A 21,815-nucleotide genomic window follows, 5' to 3' on the forward strand; every position below is an offset into this window, starting at 1 on the left:
TCGAGCACCGCATTGGGCTCTCTGCTCAGCAGGGAGCCTGCTTCCCCTTCTCTCTCTGCCTGCTGCTCTGCCTACTTGTGATGTCTCTCTCTGTACTAAATAAATAAATAAATAAAATCTTCTAAAAAGTAAAAATAAAATTGTATAAATATTTCAGTGGGCACGATTGTGAGATTTAGAAATATCCCCCAATGCCCCCCCCTCAAAAAATAAAACCAAAATTCCAAACCCAGCGTATTAAGTTTAGAGTTTAGACTTCTTTATTTTCCAATTATACATTAGATGAAATGAGAGTTACAAGAGAGTTGAGAGGTTTGGAATTAGACCACTTTTGATTCTTCAAAGGAATATTTCTTAAATATTGCTTATTTAATATTGTCACAAGTAAGACTAGTGTGATCATCAGTTCTTTCATTAGGATGAAAATAACACAAACGTGTTCTAAGAGTCCTGGAGACAATTCTTGATTATTACTGCCAAAGGTGCACAATTAGTCTATAATGAGAGGGATTTTAAGTAAATTTGTCCAACCTTTATTTGTCTAGCTTTTAAACACTATGCCATGTTCTAAAACAATAAAGGTTTTCTACAAACACACCATGTCTTTACAATAATAAAAATACATTTAAAATAACTATATATATATTCCTTTTTCCAAATCTTTGCAAGTATTAACTCTGGGTTAGTGCTTCCTCTCTAGCAAGATATAAACTCACACCTCATTTTAGCCAGACAAGTATCAAATGCCACACTTGGATTGCCGAGCCTCTCATATTTTGATAGAACTATACTTCCTCTAATTGCAAACCTGCCACCACTGAATGCTTATTATGAAAGCTGGAAAGCGTCATTACACAGTATTACAGAATGTCATTTTCATTCAGGCAATTTACTTTCTCTCTCTCAAACACACTCACTCACACACACACACACACACACACATTTAAACACAGATATCTAGAAAATAACCCAAGCTTTGATGAAGATACATAACATGAAGTATCTTTGGTAAGAGTTAAAAAAAGATAAATTATATTTCATCCAGGAAAAAAATAACTGCAGTGAAGTGCTTTTTTTCCTTCTACAGAATTTCTAGTTCTAAGATATAGGCCTTAGTTTTAATTCAGTGGAATCTCATACTCGCTTTCTCCTCCATGAAACCTTAAGTAAAATAACTTCCATCACCCTCCAGCAACTCCTAGCCTGACTGTCATAGATCAATACAGCTCTCTCTAGCCACATTGGGCCTGATCAAAATTTCTTACGAGGAATCTAGACGGCAGCTCTACTGGACCTAACAGGCAACTTTGTTTACGGGAATCTCAGAAAAACAAAGATAGATAGTGGTGTTTCTTTGCTTGAGGGTATTTCTTTACTTGCCCAGAAAACGTAATTAAATACTGAGCCTTTCAGTTGCGATGGACAGTGACTCCTAAAAGCCTGCGTTTTTACTTTCTCAGAGCACTGTTTTGTTTTTACTATGTTGGCAAAAAACTTACTAAGAACGATTTACCCAGGAAATTCCTCTTAACTCTGCATTTTTTCCTCTTCATCCCCACATGCTTGCTCTACCACATCCCAGTAAAAACGATGTAGGAGGAAGTAGAAATTACATGCATTTTTATGTACAGTGTCTAATACTCTTCAGGGATAAAGCCTATGAGTTTTCAGATTTCTAATCTAGGGCCTGTTTACTCTACACAGTGGAGGAGGCTGGATAAGATGATGACTCTGGCCCTCTCAGCGGAAAGAGAATTGCAGTCAATTATTCCTACTTTTGAACGCAGTTTCTACTTTTCCCCACTCTGAATCTGAATCAAATTTTAATGAGAGGGAAAAAAAGAAGAGTTCCCTGTCAATGCCGCTTGGTCAGAAAGTAGTGGTCCTCTTTAAAACAAGGATATAATTGCCCCTGGTGGATGCCTACGTAGGTGGTTAAAGATGTTAAGCTGACTGAAGAGCTAGAATGTTCCTGGACAGTCCCTGGGAATCAAGAATAAATTGTGAAATATATCGACTCACAGAACACGGAGTACAACTCAGGTCACATTCCAACATATGTGTGGTAAGGTAGTTTACATTCTTTTAAGACTCACTTGGAAAGGAAAACCTGGAATATGTAACTGCTTTCTCCCTGGCCAATGGATTGGCTGCCATCTATATTTTTAGCAGACAAACAAGGCCCCCATTTTGTCCACTATGGAGATCTCTCACCACTACAATGAATTATATAGACATCCTAATTGAAAACCAGTTTCAAATGAATGTGCAGATATAGGTGAACTGATACACTGTTTACAAGACAGAACTTCTGTTTCTCAGTGTCTGCACTTGTGAAGAAGGTTTCCTTCTCTGGGTGGAAGGATGAGAGCTGAGAAATATGACCTTGCAGTGAGAGAATTTAATGTGCAGTGTATTTAGCTGAACAAAGGCCTGGCAGACTCCCCTTCTTTATTGCTACATATATTTGAGCATTTACATAGTGCTGGTTCTTGTCTAAATGGTGGGGTTGTGTCCAGGTCAACCAGCAGCTCATGAAAGCTCTAATTCTTCTAGAAGCCAGATGCAATTCTGATCAAAGGTAAAGCTTTTGCTACAATTCTAGTCGCAAAGAAAATGTGAAAGGACCCCTAGAAACAAACCAAACATTACATTCTCTTATATTTTCCCAAACCACAGTAACAGCCAGTTTTGCCAAACACTTGAATATCTTTTGAGCTGTGAAAAGAAAAGCATAATCACATCCTGATGTGTTCAGTAATTTCTCTTTCTTTGACTCCTTTTTTTGTCTTCCTAGTTTTGCTCTTCTGAGGCATTTCTTGCCCTCACCAATACTTAAATTGTAGCCTAACACTGCAGGAAGATTACTGGTAATTTTGCCACAATGCTTAAAATAAGAAATCCACTTTTAGATTTTATCAACAAGAATATAACAGTTTTGTATAGGAGAAACTAAACATTCTGTGTATTCACTTCAAAGAAAATTTCTAGTCTCTGTTCTAAGGCAACATTGCTTAACTCTGCTAATTTTAAGTGGCTAGCCTGGCCATTTTTCTCTTCTCTCTTAATGGACCCTTCTTGGCTAAGTATTGAAGGTCTTCTGCTTCTTTCTTTTGGAAAACTTCATCTAGCTAGCTTTTGCAACTTTGTCCTTTGAGAATATCACAGTATGGGATAAAGAAGCTGGGGTAATGGAGTGGAGATTTAGACAGAAGGAAACATAGAGTTCTCATTGTTCTGTGCTGGTTGAAGTAAATGCTCATTATGCTTGATTTCATTTATTTCCTGTCTCACTTGTTAACGAAAAACTGCTTCTTTTCTCCTGAACATGATGCTCATGTGAGAAGAGAACAACAATCCTCTGTTTTAATATCAACATTTCCATGGACGTTTAGGAAGCTGGGAAGTTATGAATCTGTTTATGAATCTAAATTTAAAATTAAATATTAGTTTTTCCTAGAAGCCATACTATTCCATATGTCTTCAAAGTTTTGGAGAACGTAACCCCTTCAGCATAATCGCCATATTTTAAAATGGATTTCTGGAAATTGGTTCTAACTGGCAAAACATAAAAGACTAACATATGTAGAATCAGAAGATACATAGGGAACAAGAGTGTGAATTTCTGCACCTGAATCTGGAATTAACCCATGGTACATTACTTTCCACCTCGCACTAAATAGAGTTTACAGCAAACTCATGGGACCAGATGCGCCTTATTAGATGTGTATGTGACAGGGAGGGGGACAGAGCCCTTCAGTAGCAGAAAAGAGGAAGGATGAACTCCAGTTTCAGCTTTGTGACACATTCAATGGTTGACTTTCTTCCCCTACCACAGTAAGTGCATCAGCACCCGTCACCATAAGGTTACTGTGATATGACTAGGTATCCCCTGTGCTGTACATCTCACCCTGTGGATGATGAAGCAAGCTTCCATTTCCCTTTATGCCTTGGTGTTCTTGACCACAAAATAAGAGTACTCCTAACTTCAGCCTTTTATGTTTCTATAACATTATTGGATATGAAAATATCCCGGACTGCACATGAAAAGGAAATGTTTATCATAAGTAGCACTTAGTAGCACTTAAAAAAATGTATCTTACCAGTTTGTTTAAAAACAACATCACTGTTCAAGCTGGGTTAACCTTAAGGAAAAAATTTTTTCTTAGGTTTTTTTTTTTCTTTCTCTACTATCCTAAATATTCTTAGGCACAAGCATTATCTGTTGATGACAACAGCCCATTTGCCTCTAACCAGCCTCTTTAGAAATACCTTACGATTTCAGTCTATTACCTGCTCGAATGCTCCAAGGAAACAGTGATTTGGGGAGTAGTAAGTAACTTGGATATGGAGATTAAATCAATTCAGCCTATCCTTTGTCTATATTGCTTTTATTTTTTAATGTAAGTGCTTCTGTTATCACAATCATCCAGCTGGCATTTTAAGTTGCTACATGAAAAAAATCCAAAAAACAAACAAAAAACCCCTATTGTTCCATTTTTAACCTGACTTAAAAAAAGAAAAAGAAAAAAAAAGTAAGCCATGAATACACGTGCAGTATGTATGTATGTATGTATATGAATGTGTCTTTTATTATTATGGGTATGTAAAATCACACCCTTCCTTTGCATAAAGCAGGAGATCTAAAATTAAAAACTGGGCAAACATTCTGTTGGATTCTCTGTTTGAGGGCATATAAAGAGAATTTCCTTTCCTTTGTCCACAGAGGTAATTTCCTACTAAAAATCTTATAAAAATGGATAGTGAAAAAAAAATCACAAAAAATGTATAGGTAGAAAGAGCTATAGTGATGGATTATTCTGTTCAGTTTCTTAAATTGGAGTCCTTAGTTTGGAAGACTGTGGACTCCCCAAAACTGTATGTAATATTTTGTATTAATGTCATTATATTCGCTTTTAATCAGGTTCTCAAAAAGATACATTACCCAGAAAAGATCAATAACTATTAATCTATTCCAAATGAGAAATCCTAACCCCAGAGTGGGAGCGACTTGCCAGTTATACCACAGGCCAGTGACATCTACAGCTGCAGAACCAAACTCTTAAGGCTCTGATGCTAGTCCAGATGCAAATAGATTTTTTTCTTCAACTTGCATCCTCTTGTGAAAAAAACACTGCCTGCTTTATTTATTGCAAAAGTAAACGTACTTTATAGAGTTCTCATGATACCATTTTAATTTTAACATCTACTGCCACTGACATGACCATTTTAAGACCTGTCGGACAAGACATAGGCCCAGAGGGGGAACAAAAAAATCCCTCAAAACAACAAAACAAAACTCTCTCTCTTCTACATGCACGATAAAAATCTAATTTATTATTACCTACAGAAGCAGAGACGACTTGAATTTAACACTCCATGTTTGAACATCGACTAGAATTTCAAAGAGACAAAGCTGTTCATCCAGAATAGCAGACCTACCTGGAAAGAGGTCTCCTTTTCTGAAAAAAAAAAAAAAAAAACTTCTTTTCCTGAAATTAGGCATATTACTATAATCACATCAATAAACTATGATCAGAAAAGAGTCAGTATTGCATATCAAGCCTCCTACTACTTCAAATTCCTTTCTGTGTTTTTATGAAAATTCTTTTTAATTTAGAAAGTGTTGCCAAGATGTACTGGTTATCAAATATGCCTTCAGAGCTAAATCTGTAGGAACATTGCACATTTCCCATATCTTTTTCTGACTTGTCTTCCCTCCACAGAAGGAAGAAGAAAGAATTCCAAGGAAAAGAAGAAATATCTATAAGTAATACGTTCAGGGGCATTCAATGCTAGGTGGTTTACCATGCTTGATTGCTATTGGTGAATCAGAGCAAAAATATGATGGTAATATCTGTCATGTTCTGTGAAACCAGGCACAATTTTACAAAGGCAAGATAAGTCATTTTACTTATTTCAGCAATGTGCTCTACTTGATAGCGATTGATAGACGTCTACAAAACAAAATCACTAACCTGCAAAAATGACTAAATTCTTAAGTAGGGAAATGTTTTCCTCTGAGCCCAGAATATAATGGTCAGTGAGCATAAAGTGATAGGATCATGCGGTATTGTCCCAACAGTGACTTTAAACTTGATAATTTCCCCTTCAAGACCCTGAATACCAGATAGCACAACAAATAATATTCCTGATTCTGAGCTTAAATTCAAATAATTAATGAAGTATTTCCTCTTGTGTAGAAAGTAAAGTACAGGGTTTGGTTGTTGGTGTTCAGGAATGTCACTGCACTTTCCATGTCTCCAGTATAAACCAACATGTGGCAAAAGAGAGATATTGTGTATCTCAGTGATGACTGAGAGACACAGTGCTCTTCAGTCTCAAAGTGCAAATTAAACAAAGTACCTTCAGAGGTGAAAAATAAGACAATCTACGTTGGGGAAGAAAGTAAATAAGAATAACAGAGGCCAAAATGCTGAACAAGGGAAAAAGTTATTAGTCTATATATTCCATTATGTTTTACAGTAGTGATATTTTCCTCATTACTATGCAACAGTAATAGATTAAATAAATTGCAGATGAAAAAGACCTATTAAATCATCGTGTCTAATGTATGCAAAGGAGGGCAGATTTCCATAGACAGAGGAAAAAAGAAGAAAGAAAAAATATAAAATTAGATACTCTAGCAACATCTACCAAAGTTCATTCGACATGAAGGCCACAGACATCAAATAGAGGTATTAGCATCAGTAGTGAGGAAGAGGAGACACAAAGTACCCGTATTAATACAGAGTCCTGTGCTGTATCTTCAAACATCTACTATATTTGCCTGGAGCTTTCCTCAATCAAAGCTACTCTGTTGATACTCACGTAGAAAATGTAATCTGAGTTTCAATGCATTTTTAATTTCATTCAATCTTGCATGTGTTCAACCAAAAACAATTTAAAGAGGACCAAGGCTATCAGCCTCACAGTGAGCAAGTGCGGTGCCTCCCTAGGGAGTTCTTGAATCTGCCATAAAAATCAACAGTGTGCATCTAATAGTTTTCTTTTCATTTGAGCACTGGAAAGTGAATCATCATAGCAACTATTCTTCAGGGCCTCTTTGGTTTCCCGATTAAACATGTAATGTGACCTGTCATCTTGCCACATCCTCTGCTTTTCCATTTTAAATAATTATAAATAAGAAAACCTTGCTACTCTTTGGCATGGTACAGCTACTTGATTCAGCTGAGCTTCGAAGTCTTGGAAATTGCACTCATTCCTTGTTCAGAGTCCCGGCGGCTCCTCTCAAAGGCTTTCAGCTGAAAGATTCTTTATTGTATTCAAATCTTGTCCCATATGGGTTGTTTTGGTTACTCAGTTTATGAAGAGTCTTAGAAATTGAACTGGGTCCGCAGCAGAAAACACCAACCGTTTTCCTGGTGAGAGAGAGGGAAAAAAGGGAAAATCAGGTGGAAAATTAGGCAGAACATAACACGAAGTATGGGTCAGGAGTGTGTTGAAGGTATTAATGAAGTTCATTTCTTGCTGCTTTGCATATGGAATTAACTTCCCAATTATTTCCAAATGTAAATGATCACCATGAAGGTGTTTTATGTACTTCAAGCTTCCCTGCTAGAATTCAGGATAATTCAAAGAATCTAATTCTGAGCACAGATTTGCTTATAATCAGACAGAAAGTGAGCAGTCTGCCCTCAGCCTTTCCATTAGATGCACGAACCAAATCAAGAGCAGCAGTGGATAGATGTCCATCCACACTGGATCATGTCAGTCTTCTCTTACTGGATGTCTTAGATGCATTTTTCTAAAGATCCCATGAATTGTCTTGGGCAGTGATGAGTAAAAGAAAGAAAGCTATTACCAGTTTGAAAGGATAATTCTAAGTCATTTATATCCATGTTGAAACAAAAGCATATTAATCTGTATCCATTTTCTTGTTTATTTATGCACTGTGATAACTGCACCAAATGCCAAGCAGGTTTATTGTTGCTAACATAAAATTTTAGTAGATAAAATTATACATATCCCTAACAAATCGACTAAATAAATCCCAGGAAATGACTGGTATTTCACATCAATCTTCTTCCGAAGTTTGTTATTTGCACTGAATTCTTCCTAGGATACCAAAATGATTAACAATTCATATCCTATCTTAGATAAATATAGTATGTCCTCATTATCTTATCTGAGAATAAGTGGTGCTGAAAAAAAACCCAGGAAATCCATTTTGATGGGTACCAAGATTTTGTAATATATATTTAAAAAATGGTTTTACTGTAACTTTCTACCTTGAAGAATGAAACAAAGAACTACAAAAATAGAATTTTCACTTGTGGCTATGAAGTAGCAGGGACTAGACTTACCTTCAGGCATTGAAAAACTAGGGGGAAAAACCCAATATATGGAATAAGTATTTTCAGATACTAGACAGTAGGTAGAACAGAACAGTGGATTCCTAAGATAAAGAGAAAAAAAACCAAGGTGAGAAAACCAGTTGCCAGCAACTGTCTTTGCTTACGGCCTGGAGGCAATCTACAGCCTACAGCACAGAGAAACTCAAGCTGAGGCTGGGATTCCCATTGAGCTGAAGAGACAAAAGAATGGAATTCATGGACAACAAAGTGGCTGGAATTTGTAGAAGGGGAGAGAGATCCAAGGACAGAAGCTCTATCCTCAAGTCTTTGGCTGAGCACTGATGTGCTCCTCTGTGAGAGGAAACTACGTGAATCTGGATGAAGAACTAGCAGGGAGAAGTAAGGCAAACAACTCCGAGTGACACGAGGTTGTGAATAATTCATATTCCCACAAGCCAGAACGGAAAGATCTCCTTATCATACGTGGGCAATGGGTAGTGTTCTAGAAAGTTATCACCTTACTTGCAAGAGGCAGGATGGATGTTGGTAAAATTAGCCTGAGACTGAAGGTGCTCTGGATCTATACCCGGAAAGATCAAACTGAACCCAAGTCACAAAACTTCATGCCAGAAACAAGTCCAACAGTATTGAAAAGAGATCAGAATCTGGCACTGAACATCTAAACTGCACAATGTACAGTACTCCGTGAGAAATCACCGAGAATTTTCTAAACCAAAAGTGGGAGTGTTATGGGTTGAATTATGTCCCCTCAAAATTCATTATGTTGAAAAATCAAACCGCCAGTACTTCAGAATATAGCTGTATTTGGAGATGAAAGTTTTAAAGATGTGATTAAGTTAAAATAAAGCTTTAGAGTAGATCCTATTCCAATCTGACGAATGTCTTTATAAGAGAATATTGGATACACAGAGAGACATGAGAGAACACCAATGTTCAGAAAAAAAGATCATACGAAGAGGCAGCAAGAGGGTCATCATCTGCAAGGCAAGGAGGGAGGTTTCCGAGGAAATCAACCCTGCTGGCATCTTGATATCAGTCTTCCAGCCTGTACGGCTTTGAGAAAATAAATTTCTGTTGTTTAATCTACTCAGTCTGTGGGATTTTGGTACGGAAGCAAGTCCTAGCCAACTAATACAGAAAGAAGAAAGATCAGTCAATAGAAACAGGCCCAGAATGACAAAAATGATGGACTTATCAAACATTTCATAGAAACAGTTATGAGAAACATGTTTCATTATATTCAAAGGAAAGCATCACCATGATGAGAAGAGGAAAAGAAAATTTTTAAAAGGCCTAAGTGGAAAGTCTAGTGATTAATGGAATATTTAAGATCATAAATATTCTGATGGGTTAACAGACAAATAGGAACTGGAGAAAGTAAACTTAGAGGCCTGGTGCTACAATCTATCCAAAAGGACCACACAGAGAACAAAAAGATGAACAGGAGCTCAGTGACCTGTGGCACTGAAGGAGCAGGAGGCTGGCTGAGGACAAAGCAAAGGTTGGCGCCTTGCACCCCCCCCCTTCACCCGCTCCCCTCCATATGTGTAGCATTCCTCAGGCACCCCTGACTGCCATAAAACGATAAATAGTTAACTTGCAGAGATCACAGTCCTGCAAGGTAGGAGTCTCCCTTGGTTTGCAAATGTCCTTGAGATTACAACAAAGAAGTTAGCTTATCAATAGCCCTAATGTCACCCTCCCCTCCATGAAAAACGGAAGGAGGCGGAGGTAGAAGGAAAAGTAAATAAAGTTAAATTTCTTCTAAACCTAAATCTCATTAACAAGGATGCTTGATAGCAGGAATGTAAGATTCCACCAGGAGACTCCCAATTGTCTTTACTTGATAAGTAACCAGGCCTTCAATATCCTGGTAGTGCTTTTTTCGCATGTGTGGGCTAACCGGCCAGTTCTGCTTCTGTAAGATTGCTTTGTCTGCTTTCGCGTGGGGTCCCCTGACCCAATCCACTGACGCCAAGTATGCCTGTTCAAACTATCAATCAATCAGCTCAGCCCCACCCGAAACTTGTTTGTATCTGTCTATAAAAATCCTGCACCAACCCAGCTCTGGACCTCTCGGCGTTATCGGCAACGAGCGGCCCAGAGGTCCAGGTTCGAACCTGCAATAAACGACCCTTGCTGATTGGCTTTGACTCACGTCTCTGGTGGTCTTTTAAGGTGGGGGTAATATTCAATTGGCATTTCAGCACAATATCAACTATTCTAACACAGATGTAATTGTAGTCCCAACATGAGAGAAGACAAAGGGAAAGAGAAAAAAAAAAAAAACACTTAAAAAATAGTTGCCAATTTTCCCCCCAATTTGATGAAATCAAATACATAGATCCAAGGATCTAATGAACCCCAAGGAGAATACACACACAAAAAAAACATGCAAGTCAATATAATAAAATGAATCATGGAATAATACATCGAAAACTAATGATGTACTGTATGGTGACTAACATAACATAATTTAAAAATTTTTTTTAATAAATAAAATAAATAAAACTGAAAACCAGTGACAAAGAGAAAAATATAAAAATAGCCAGAGGAGGCAAAAAGACACACTACAAATAAATAAACACACGATGAAAGACGGAGCTCTTATGAAAAACTATGCATGCAGTGGGGTGGGAAGTTGGGCGAGCCTGGTGGTGGCTATTATGGAGGGCACGATTGCATGGTGCACTGGATGTGGAGCATAAACAATGAATTCTGGTACACTGAAAAGAAATTAAAAAAACAACAACCATGCATGTCAGGAGGCAATAAAGCAACATTTTCAAAGTGCTGAAAGACAAGAGAAAATCCATCTATTCCATACCAAGCAAATTCTACACTAAACACAAATAACTTTCAAAACTAAGGATGGAATACAAGGTTTTCAAACAAAAAGGGAGAGAATTCATCACCAGCAAACCAGCACTATCAAGTATATTAAAGAAAATTCTTCAGGAAGGACAATGGAATGAGATGAAAATTTGAATCTACCCAGAGGAATAAAGAGTACAAAAATGGTAAATGTGTGAATAAATATAATGTGCATTTTGTCTCATTTTTAATCTCTTGGAAATATAATTGATACCTGAAAGAAATGTACTAACAATGCATCATGGAGTTTAGAGTATATGGAAAAGAATGATAGATAAGAACAACAGCCAAAGATATGCAGAGGGAATGGAAGTACAGAAAGTGGTATATTATTATTTGGAGTTCACCGTGATAAGCCAATGATGTACACTCTGAACCTATAACAATATTCCTCTGATTTTAGCTTCATCAGAATTATTTGAGGGACTTCACAGACCATAGACCAGCTGGTCCACTGACCATCCCTAGAGCTTCTGACACAGGAGATCTTGGACAGTGCTCAAGAATTCACTTTTCTAACAAGTTCCAGGTGATGCTGGTCCAAGGAATAAAATTTGGGAGGTAATGCCTTAAAGAAATCACTAAAAGCAAATAGAGAAGTATGGCTAATAGGTCAATATAGGAGAAAAAAAATGGAGTCATAAATGTACTCAATCTAAAAGAAGGTAGATGAAGAAAGAAAGAAAGAAAAAGAACAAATGAGATAAATAGAAAGCAATAGTAAACTGTTGGATTTAAACCTAATCAAAGGGAGCCAAGAATACTCAATGAGAAAAAAAAAATCTCTTCAATAAATGGTGCTGTAAAAACTGGGTATTTACATGCATAAGAATGAAACTGGACCCTTATTTTATACTACTCACAAAAATTTACTTGAAAAGAACTAAAGACTTAAATATAAGATCTGAAACTGATGAGGGAGCACGAGGCTGGCTGAAGAAAAGCAAAAGCTGGCGCCTTGCACCCCCTCTCCATCCGCTCCGCCTCTGTCATAAGTGTAGCATCCCTCAGGCAGCCCGGACTGCTGTGAACAATAAGCAAATAGGTAACTTGCAGAGCTCACAATCCTGCTAGACAGGAGTCTCCCTTGGCTTGCAAATGTCCTAAATCTCACTAACAAAGATGATTGATAGCAGGATTGTGACATCCCACCAAAAAGTCTCCCAACTACCTTAATGTTAATGGCTGGTCTAAAGATGACATTGATCCAGCCGCAGGGGCAAGGCCTCCGGCAGGCCTGGAACATCCAGGCACCTTGGAGGCCCTCGTTAGCATATGAAAACTCCACTGAACACCTCCCTTCCCCTCACCTTCCCCCAACCGCAGGGTACCTAACCTGCCATCCCTCACAACCCCAGGCGGCAGCTCTTCCTGCCCACGGGTCCTGTTCCCGTGCTTTAATAAACCACCATTTTGCACCAAAGATGTCTCAAGAATTCTTTCTTGGTCATTCGCTCCGGACCTCAGCCCACCAAACCTCACCTAGGTTCTAGAACTTCATCAAAACTATCAAACTTCTAGAAGAAAACACAGGGAAAAACTCCTCGACATTACTCTTGGCATTAATTTCTTGAATATGATACCAGAAGTACAAGCAACAAAGCAGAAATAAATATGTGGGACTGTACCAAATTAAAAACCTTCTGTACAGTGCAAGAAATGATCAACAAAATGAAAAGACAGCCTTTGGAATGGGAAAAAATATTTGCAGTCTACACATCTGATAAGAGGCTAATATCCAAAATATATAGGAAATAATACAACAAAATAGCAAAAAAAAAAAAAAAAAAAAAAAAAAAAAAAAAAAAAAAAAAAAAAAAGACAAGAAAAAAGAAGAAAACTAATAAAATAATAGGAATTGAATTAAAAAATGGGGAAATCCTGAATAGAAGTTCAGGCTATTCAAAATAGCCAAAAGGCACCTGCTAAGATGTTCAGTATCACTAATCTTCAGGGAAATGTAAATGAAAACCACAATGGGATAACATCTCACACCTGTTAGAAAGGCTATTATCCAAAAGATAAAGAGGCAACTGTTGCCAAGAATGTGGAGGAAGGAGAAACCTTGTGCACTACTGTGGGAATGTAAATTGGTGTAGCCACTGTGGATAATGGTAAGGAGATTTCTCAAAAAATTATAAATAGAAGCACCATATTATCCAGCAGTACCTCTTGTAGGTATACATCCAAAGGAAATGAAATCATTATCTCAAAATATATCTGTACCTCCATGTTAATTGCAGCTTTATTTATAGTAGCCAAGACACAGAAACAACCTCAGTGTCCACCAATGGATAAAGAAATCATGATGTGATACACATACATATTTATATCACACACAAACAGAGCAGTATTATTCAGCCATAAAAAAGAAGGAACTCCTGCCATTTAAGACAACATGATTGGAACTTGAAGGTACTGTGCTGATACAAATCAGACAAAGAAAGACAAATACTCTTTGAGCTCAGCTATATGTGGAATCTAAAAAAAAAATAATAAATAACACCCCACCAAAAAAACCCCAAACTCATTGAAATAGAGAGCCAATTGGTGGTTACCAGTGATGAAGTCCCAGAACCTGAGCCAGCTTTTGCTTTGTCCTCAGCCAGCCTCCTGCTCCCTCATCACCAGGACCAGATGGGAGAGGTAGGGAATGGGTGAAGGTTGACAAAGAATTATAGACTTCTAGTCATAAGAAGAATAAATTCTGGGAATGTAACATACAGTGTGGTAACTATAGTTAACAATACTGTGTTGTATACCTGAAAGGTGCTAAGAAAGTAGATCTTAAAAGTTTTCTTCACATACACACACACACACACACACACACACACAAATTGCAATCATGTGAGGTGATGGCTGTGTTGATTAATCTTCTTGTGGTAGTCATTTTGAAATATATATACATATATTAAATCATTACATTGTACATATTAAATTTACACAGTTATGTGTTAATTATATCTCAATAAAGCTGGAAAAGTCCAACACTATTTTTCCTTCATGAAATAATAAAATGTAATATATTTTGTAATGAATAAATATAATAAAATGCAATAATAATAATATATAATGGAATAGTTCAAACACTACAACTAAATCCTCCAACTAAAAAACCCCAATAGGGGCGCCTGGGTGGCTCAGTGGGTTAAGCTGCTGCCTTCAGCTCAGGTCATGATCTCAGGGTCCTGGGATGGAGTCCCGCATTGGGCTCTCTGCTCAGCAGGGACCCTGCTTCCCTCTCTCTCTCTCTCTGCCTGCCTCTCCGTCTACTTGTGATCTCTCTTTGTCAAATAAATAAACAAAATCTTTTAAAAAATTAAAAAAATAAAAAACTCCAATATACATGAAACAAAAACCAATAGGACTATAAAGATATATAAATCTATAATTATAGCCAATGGTTTCAAAACTCTTCTCTCTGTAATTGACAGAACAAGTAGAAAATCAGTAAGCGTACTGAAGACCTGAAAACTACTATCAAGCAATTAGAACAAATTGATATTTATAGTGTACTCTATCCCCAAACAATGGAATACAAATTCTTTTCAAGTGTGTGTGAAACATTCATCAAGACAGACCACATTCTGGATAGTAAAACGATCTCAAATAAATTTTAAAGGATTGAAGTCACAAAGAGTATATTTTCTCAACAGAACCCAAGTGAACTAGAAATCAAAGCCAAAAAGATATATGCAGAATCACATGTTTGGAAATTAAACAAAATACTTATAAAATAACCAATGGGTCAGAGAAGAAATCACGTGGAAAATGTAAAAATATTTTGAAGTGCATAAAAATAAAAACATACCAACATTTGTGTGATGTAGCTAAAATGTTGAGAGGGGAATTTATAGTACTGAACACTTTTATTAGAAAAGAACAAGGGGATGCCCTTCCACGGACGAACGGATAAGGAAGATGTGGTCCATATACACTATTGAGTATTATGCCTCCATCAGAAAGGATGAATACCCAACTTTTGTAGCAACATGGATGGGACTGGAAGAGATTATGCTGAGCGAAATAAGTCAAGCAGAGAGAGTCAATTATCATATGGTTTCACTTATTTGTGGAGCATAACAAATAACATGGAGGACAAGGGGAGTTAGAGAAGAGAAGGTAGTTGGGGGAAATTAGAAGGGGAGGTGAACCATGAGAGACTATGGACTCTGAAAAAGAATCTGAGGGGTTTGAAGGGGCGGGGGGTGGGAGGTTGGGGGAACCAAGTGATGGGTATTAGAGTAGGCACGGATTGCATGGAGCACTGGGTGTGGTGCAAAAATAATGATACTGTTATGCTGAAAAAAAAAAAAAAAAGAACAAGGGTTTGAGATCAATGATATAAGGTTCTACCCAAAGAGACGAGCATAAGAAAATCTTATTAATCCCAAAGTAAAAAAGAAGAAAATAAAACAGAAGTGTGAGAATAATTTAAACTTAATAAAATTTAGATTACTATTAAAACCAGATCTAGACATGTTAGGTTACTTAAATTGAATAAAATTGAACCATTCAGTTTATACCACCAAAAAACAAAGAGAAACAAAAAACAGAATGTGGTTTCCATGAAAATGAGAAAGCGCAGAGTCATTTTGTCTGTTTGTATACATTCTCCATCAACACTGCATTACAATAAGATACCATTACTTTCTTCATAGGGCAATTATAAAGTTAGATTTTCAATTTTTACAGACTTCTTGAAGGCTCCTCTTAAATATTCCACAACAAAATTATTTTTAAAGAACCCATATATCATATATATATTTTTACATTTTACATTATATATATATTTACACTTTATCATTTTAAAGCACCCATATAATATATATATTTTACATATTACATATACATATACATATCATATATATAATTTTTTTTTAATTTACATTACACTCTAGTAGAGTTCTGTGTAATTTGAGGAGTTCCTCTATGTCACTCTCACTAACAATGAGATCCTGTAACTTTTTCAAGATCTATACTTAATCTCTGCAATCCATTTGCACTAAATTTGCATTAGGTCCAACAATCACCCAGAGATTATCTACAAAAACTTTGCTTTGCTGCTCTGGGTAGAGATAGATGCTAAAGCAAAGAATGTTGTTTGGAGTCAGATGTTAGGAACTAGTTCCATAAGTGTTCAATATACTTGTGCATATTTTCCTATTATACCAATTTTTGTTTTTCCATGGAGATTTGTAAGTGTGGGATCTTATAATAATGACAGCTTATTCACTCCTTGGAATACAGACCCAGAAGGTTTGAGTGACTTGACCCAGGGACACAGATCAAATATTGGACAGCAAACCTAGGTGTTCTTAATCTCTATTGCTTTTGAAACACCATCAGGCAGGAGAATGTAGACACGGTCTCAGGCATTTCACCCAATCCCAGAGTAATAGTTTTCTACTCCAAAGGCCACATAAAGTTAATCCTTTATTTCTCTTTTGGATAATGTATAAATTCGACTAATATCTATGATTGATATATTTTTATTACAAATAATAGGAAAATGGACTTTGGTTTAGGTAATAAAATAATTTCCTGTCATCAAATACTAAATATCTTATAAAGTAATATTTAGAACATCTTCTATGTTTTTGAAAAATTAGTTGTTAACACTTTTAGTATATTACAGTTAACATTCTGTTGTAATATATATAGTGAACATGATGGTTTCTTTCAACATCTCACTGTCCCCAAGAGGGGCATAGTAACATAAAATTGCTATTCTTTCTACTTGTGACCATGCTCTGCTGTAAATGAAGGACATTGAACTTTACAGCCAGGATTCATGTCTGAATTCTGACTCATTAACCATAGCTTGAGATAAATCATCTTTTTTGGGGAGATCCTATCTTCTTCACTTATAAAATAATGATGAAAGCAGGTGACTTCAAAAGCTCCTTCACATTCCTTAATCATACTATTACATAATTCATTTTCTGAATTAAAAAAAAGGCACATATGGAAGGAACCACCTCATACACATGTGTAAAGTAAATTGAATACAAATTGATTCAGCATTTTAGTTTTGATAGGACAGTATCTAAATCAATTACTATCTAAATCAATTACTCTTTGAGCCAGAAACTTCATTTCAAGGATCCTAACTTACTGCAATATTCCCACAAGAGCATGAGAAAGTGTGTGCAAAAAGAATTATCGTAGCACTATTTGTAACAGTAAAGGACTGGAGGTAACCTAAATATCCCTAAGTAGGGTATGGATCATGTTATCCATATTCTAGAGAATACTTTGGGGTAGAATCACATGGAAATTATCCATGAACAATATATGAGTGTACCTGAAAAAGACTACACTGAAGAATTCTGTATTATAGATTCATGCAACTTTTTATTTTTCACTTTTTTCAATTTTTTGTTTAAAAATTAAGGTTCATAATTTCAGTGTACAGATTTTAAATATGTATATGCATATACATACACATATATATGAATATAGACTTTTATAAGTATGTATGTGTGTCTCTACCTATTCTTTCAGTAATTTATGTACTCAAGGTTAACCAACATTTTACATCTAAAATAAGGAGTTCTGTTTAAATAGAATCTTTTTTCAAGTTAGTGAACCCTTAAGATGTTGATCTTTTCTTTTCCTAAATATGCCATGTAAAATTTTTTTTTTTAAATAATGTGTTTTAGGTGCCTGTCCAGAGCAAAAACACGAAGTGAACGTGTTGTACAAAATGTCAACAGTAGATGGTGCACACTTGTTCTTCTTAAAGCAGCTTTGCTGTTTGAAGAAAATGAACCACCAACCAAATAAACATACAAAATCTAAGTCATGAACAGTTTAACAAATTAGAATTCTTAAGGCGTAACCAAAGATATCAATAATCCCAATCTAATTTCTTATAAGTGATCCTCTCCTGTTTTAGAGTTTGGTTTTAGAATTGAGCAAAGACAATAGCAACAACAACAAAATTCCCAAGTTTTCATCAGCACACTATAAAAATTAATACGAGAATGCTTGTCAGAAGTCCGGTGAATATCATTAAAGAGAAAGGAGTCTATGGTCCACGGTGAGCCCCAGGCGAGTATAACAAGATTATCATGTCTTAGATGGAAGATACTGGAGAAAGATGGGAGAAAAATAACCAAAACTAGTGTGACCTTTTATTAAGACTATAGATCACCTTTAACTAGAGCCTTATTACAGGACCTCTGTTTCCAAAGTAATGCTTCTCTCTTCAACCCAAAACTACTTCCTCAAGAGAAGGGAAATACAGAAATAGTTTCAAATATAACTACAACCTGAGTTTCATGGGTAGCTATATTACTTTTTAAAATTTGCTCCTAGGGCTCCACACTATAATTCCTGAAACAAAACCTCTGAAGATAGAGTCAAAGGACCATGATGATCAGTGATTCTTTCAATAAATCATAGTCATCCACGAATTCATAAATTGAAGCTTTTTTAAAACTCTTCATCCAGTCAGATACTTCATTCATTTATAGATATCCTTTTTATATTTATAAAAATGTAGTTTTTAAATTATGAATTGACCAACTATATACTACGAGTTATCATGATCAACCTAGAAGAGCCATAGGGTCTAAGGGAATTTTTAAAAATTAAGTCTTCAATTTATCTACATTCTTACTGGAGAAGTATGTTTACCTAAGCAACAAAAATATGATTAGTTCAAATGTAAAAATACACTGAATTTTGATAAATTCTACAGGTTGAAAGGACAGAAATACAAGTTCAAGTAGAAAAAATAAGGTAAAATTTCCAAATGCTAATGAAAGCTTGTTTGTATAACTTTCCAATATAGGAGGTTAGTATCAAAAAAATTGATATTTCAATTCCAGTAGGCATGTTTAAAGAGTTACACGAATTTCAAAATGTCAACACGTGCAATGTGTTAGAAATTAGAGTTCTGTGACTATTTAAACTTTTGATGAAACTACTTCAATGCCAAATTTAAAATGTCTGAGTAGGTATACGGTTTTCAAATTGCTTTGAGAATTCTCACAGACCAGTGCCCTGAACTACAAGTTTACAGAAGACAAAGGTGTTGGCTAGTATGTGCCCTCAAGTGAACGCTCTCCTTCCACAGTCATCTCTACAGATCACAGATACGTATTCCATAATGCTAAGATTCCTCAGAGGATTATCGCTTCCAAGAAAAAAAAAAATATGTTTGGAAATACTCCTGTTTTAGAGACTGCATAGTACAACTAAGGGTTTTTAAAAAATTTATTCATTCTCATAGAAAAGTTCAAAAATCTGATTTTTAAGTGCATTCATTGTTGGAACTGCTGGTAGAACTCCTTTATTTGTCAGTGTGATTTTGAAAAGGTTTTCCAGTGATCACCTGATACAGGATGTTGGAATGAATACCCATTTTAACATGGGTCTACAGAAATTTGAAAGTCGGTAGGAGAATTTCATTCATAAATACTTTAATAGACTATTTCAAAGCCAAATTATAATGATTTGGTGTCCCAGATATGTGAGGTGGTCCCTCCCTTGCCTCCTCCTTTGCTAGTGATAATTGAGTGTTTAAGCGATTTTGTAAGTTGTAAACCCATTACCCAATTCATCTTTAAAAACTACATGTAATGACTTGAGAATATTTTAATTTGATCATTAGCCACATGGCACATTTCCTGAGCAACAGTACTTACCCTCTGTTACATTTTGCTATTTCATCAAACAGAAGTTTCCACCGAGGACGTCCAATAAAAAGTCTTGAATTCAGTGCTTGATATTTTTCTCCAATTATTTTCTGCCAAAAAGAAATCACTATATTTTATATGACACAGGGTTGGACGAATAACCGACTTCTCTAACATCATTTCTACTGGTACTGTGGCTTCCTACCAAATTGCTGTGATATCAGGAATATAAGTATAAAATGGCAAGCTATTAAGTACAGTCATTTCGAAGCATCATTTCCTTCCTCTTTTCCTTTAAAATCCATTAACTTCTTGAGTGCCATTATTACAAATGGCTGATTTTCCTAGACTTTAGTTTGTTGCTTCATTTTTAACAACCGCAGTGTTAAAGAATGCATTTTAATTGCCTACTCTCAAAACGGGTGCTACACATAAACGTTATTGAAGTGCTTTTGCACTGCCAATACAGTCATCATATTTGGCTCATTATATGAGTAAAATACTACAAACTGTCCTCATAAATTTGGGGAAATGATCCTAGGCAAGACAGCCTAAGACAGAAGGGCTCCAAATCTTGGGTCTATCAACAAATAACTTTTAAGGGGCTGGTGTTTGCAGTAAACAGGAGATTAGATCTGGATTGGCAATAAAGGGTCAAAGGGAAGTGAGAAGAGAGGGCAAAGTGATGGCAGGCAGACAAACTGAGAACCAGTGCAACGTACCCTCCGAACCCTCATTACAGCCATAGCATGAGGAAGAATGATACTGACTTGTTTCATGAGAATAGTAAAAGTGAATTTTTTTTTCTTTTTTTTTAACCTACCAAGTGGGGTAGAAATCTGACTAGAAAAAACAGGGTTAGACTAGTTTTGAAGTTATTGACAAGCATTCGTACTTTGTATCACAAGTATTTTAGAAAACATATAATGGAAAATACTAAAATATAACTCGTGAAAGCATCCATCCCCAGACTGACACCCCTATGTAACCCTTCACTGTCATCTGTAAACATCAGTTTCTTCATCTAGAACATGGGGATCACCAACATCCATCTCTTGGATCTGTTGGAATTACACAAGATAATATGAAATGCTTAGCACAGTGTCTAGCACAGTTAATAAATAATGTGTGATGGCTATTACGACATTTTTAGGTTCCCTTGAAGAGAAGAAATAAACTTAATTAGGTATGTCCTTATCTTGTCTCTCCACATAAAAACTCCTCTTGATAACACAATCATGAGACTGTTTGCTTCTGGTCCAATCTCTAGAGGTAAAGGATTTAAGACAACAGTGAAAAGGAGAGAGATGAACTCAAAAGTCTGTACCAGCTTCCTGTGAGGAGGGCAAATGAAAGGCATAACACCGTTGGCTTCAAGGACAGCCCATGGGTTTTCTGGACACACTCCAAAAGAGGCCTTCCTCTGGGAAACTTCTCTTCAAACCACCTGCAGAAATTTTCTTCCAGCACAGCTCCTACAGTAACTCTTGTATTACCAAGGGGCTTGTTTAATTTATAAAAACATCCAACCACATACCTGTATCCCATCTGTTTGACTGAGGTACAACTGGATGTTGACATAGTCAGGTCTGTTCTCTTGCCAAAACTGAGAGGACATAAAAGTAAATAGACATGTGAATTCTCTCTGCAGACTCAGACTTTCTCCTCTTCTAACATACGTGATTCCACAATTTAAGATGTATCTGGTCTAATCACAGTCAACATTTACAAGCAATATACACACCAGATTCTAGCATTAATAACCTGTGCCTCCTGGCACAATTAGCGTAAGCAGCAGTAGTGTAAGAGAAGAATTCTGTTGTCATTACAGATATAGAATCAAGCATGCTAAATACCACACTGATATTCCCCGAAATCCTTCCACATATCTCGTATTTTATTCCTGAATCCCTAAATTATAGCCAAGAGTTCACTCATAAAGAGCACGATTTTC

At 36.2% G+C, this 21,815-nt stretch overlaps 1 protein-coding gene across 1 annotated transcript in view; it reads right to left on the reverse strand.

Annotated features, from left to right (window-relative positions):
- Positions 1 to 237: 237 nt before the first annotated feature.
- Positions 238 to 21,815, reverse strand: part of NOX4 (NADPH oxidase 4) — a 174,301-nt gene continuing 152,723 nt past the window's right edge. The window contains exons 16-18 of the mRNA XM_059412437.1: positions 21,399 to 21,467; positions 19,871 to 19,971; positions 238 to 7,382 (exon numbers count right to left, since the gene is read on the reverse strand). Of these exons, the coding sequence (XP_059268420.1) occupies positions 7,262 to 7,382; positions 19,871 to 19,971; positions 21,399 to 21,467 (291 nt within the window). The 3' untranslated portion in view covers positions 238 to 7,261. The remainder of the gene's footprint in view (positions 7,383 to 19,870; positions 19,972 to 21,398; positions 21,468 to 21,815) is intronic.

The sequence above is a fragment of the Mustela nigripes genome, chromosome 1 (genome assembly GCF_022355385.1).
Source record: "Mustela nigripes isolate SB6536 chromosome 1, MUSNIG.SB6536, whole genome shotgun sequence".
Taxonomy (NCBI): Eukaryota; Metazoa; Chordata; class Mammalia; order Carnivora; family Mustelidae; genus Mustela; species Mustela nigripes.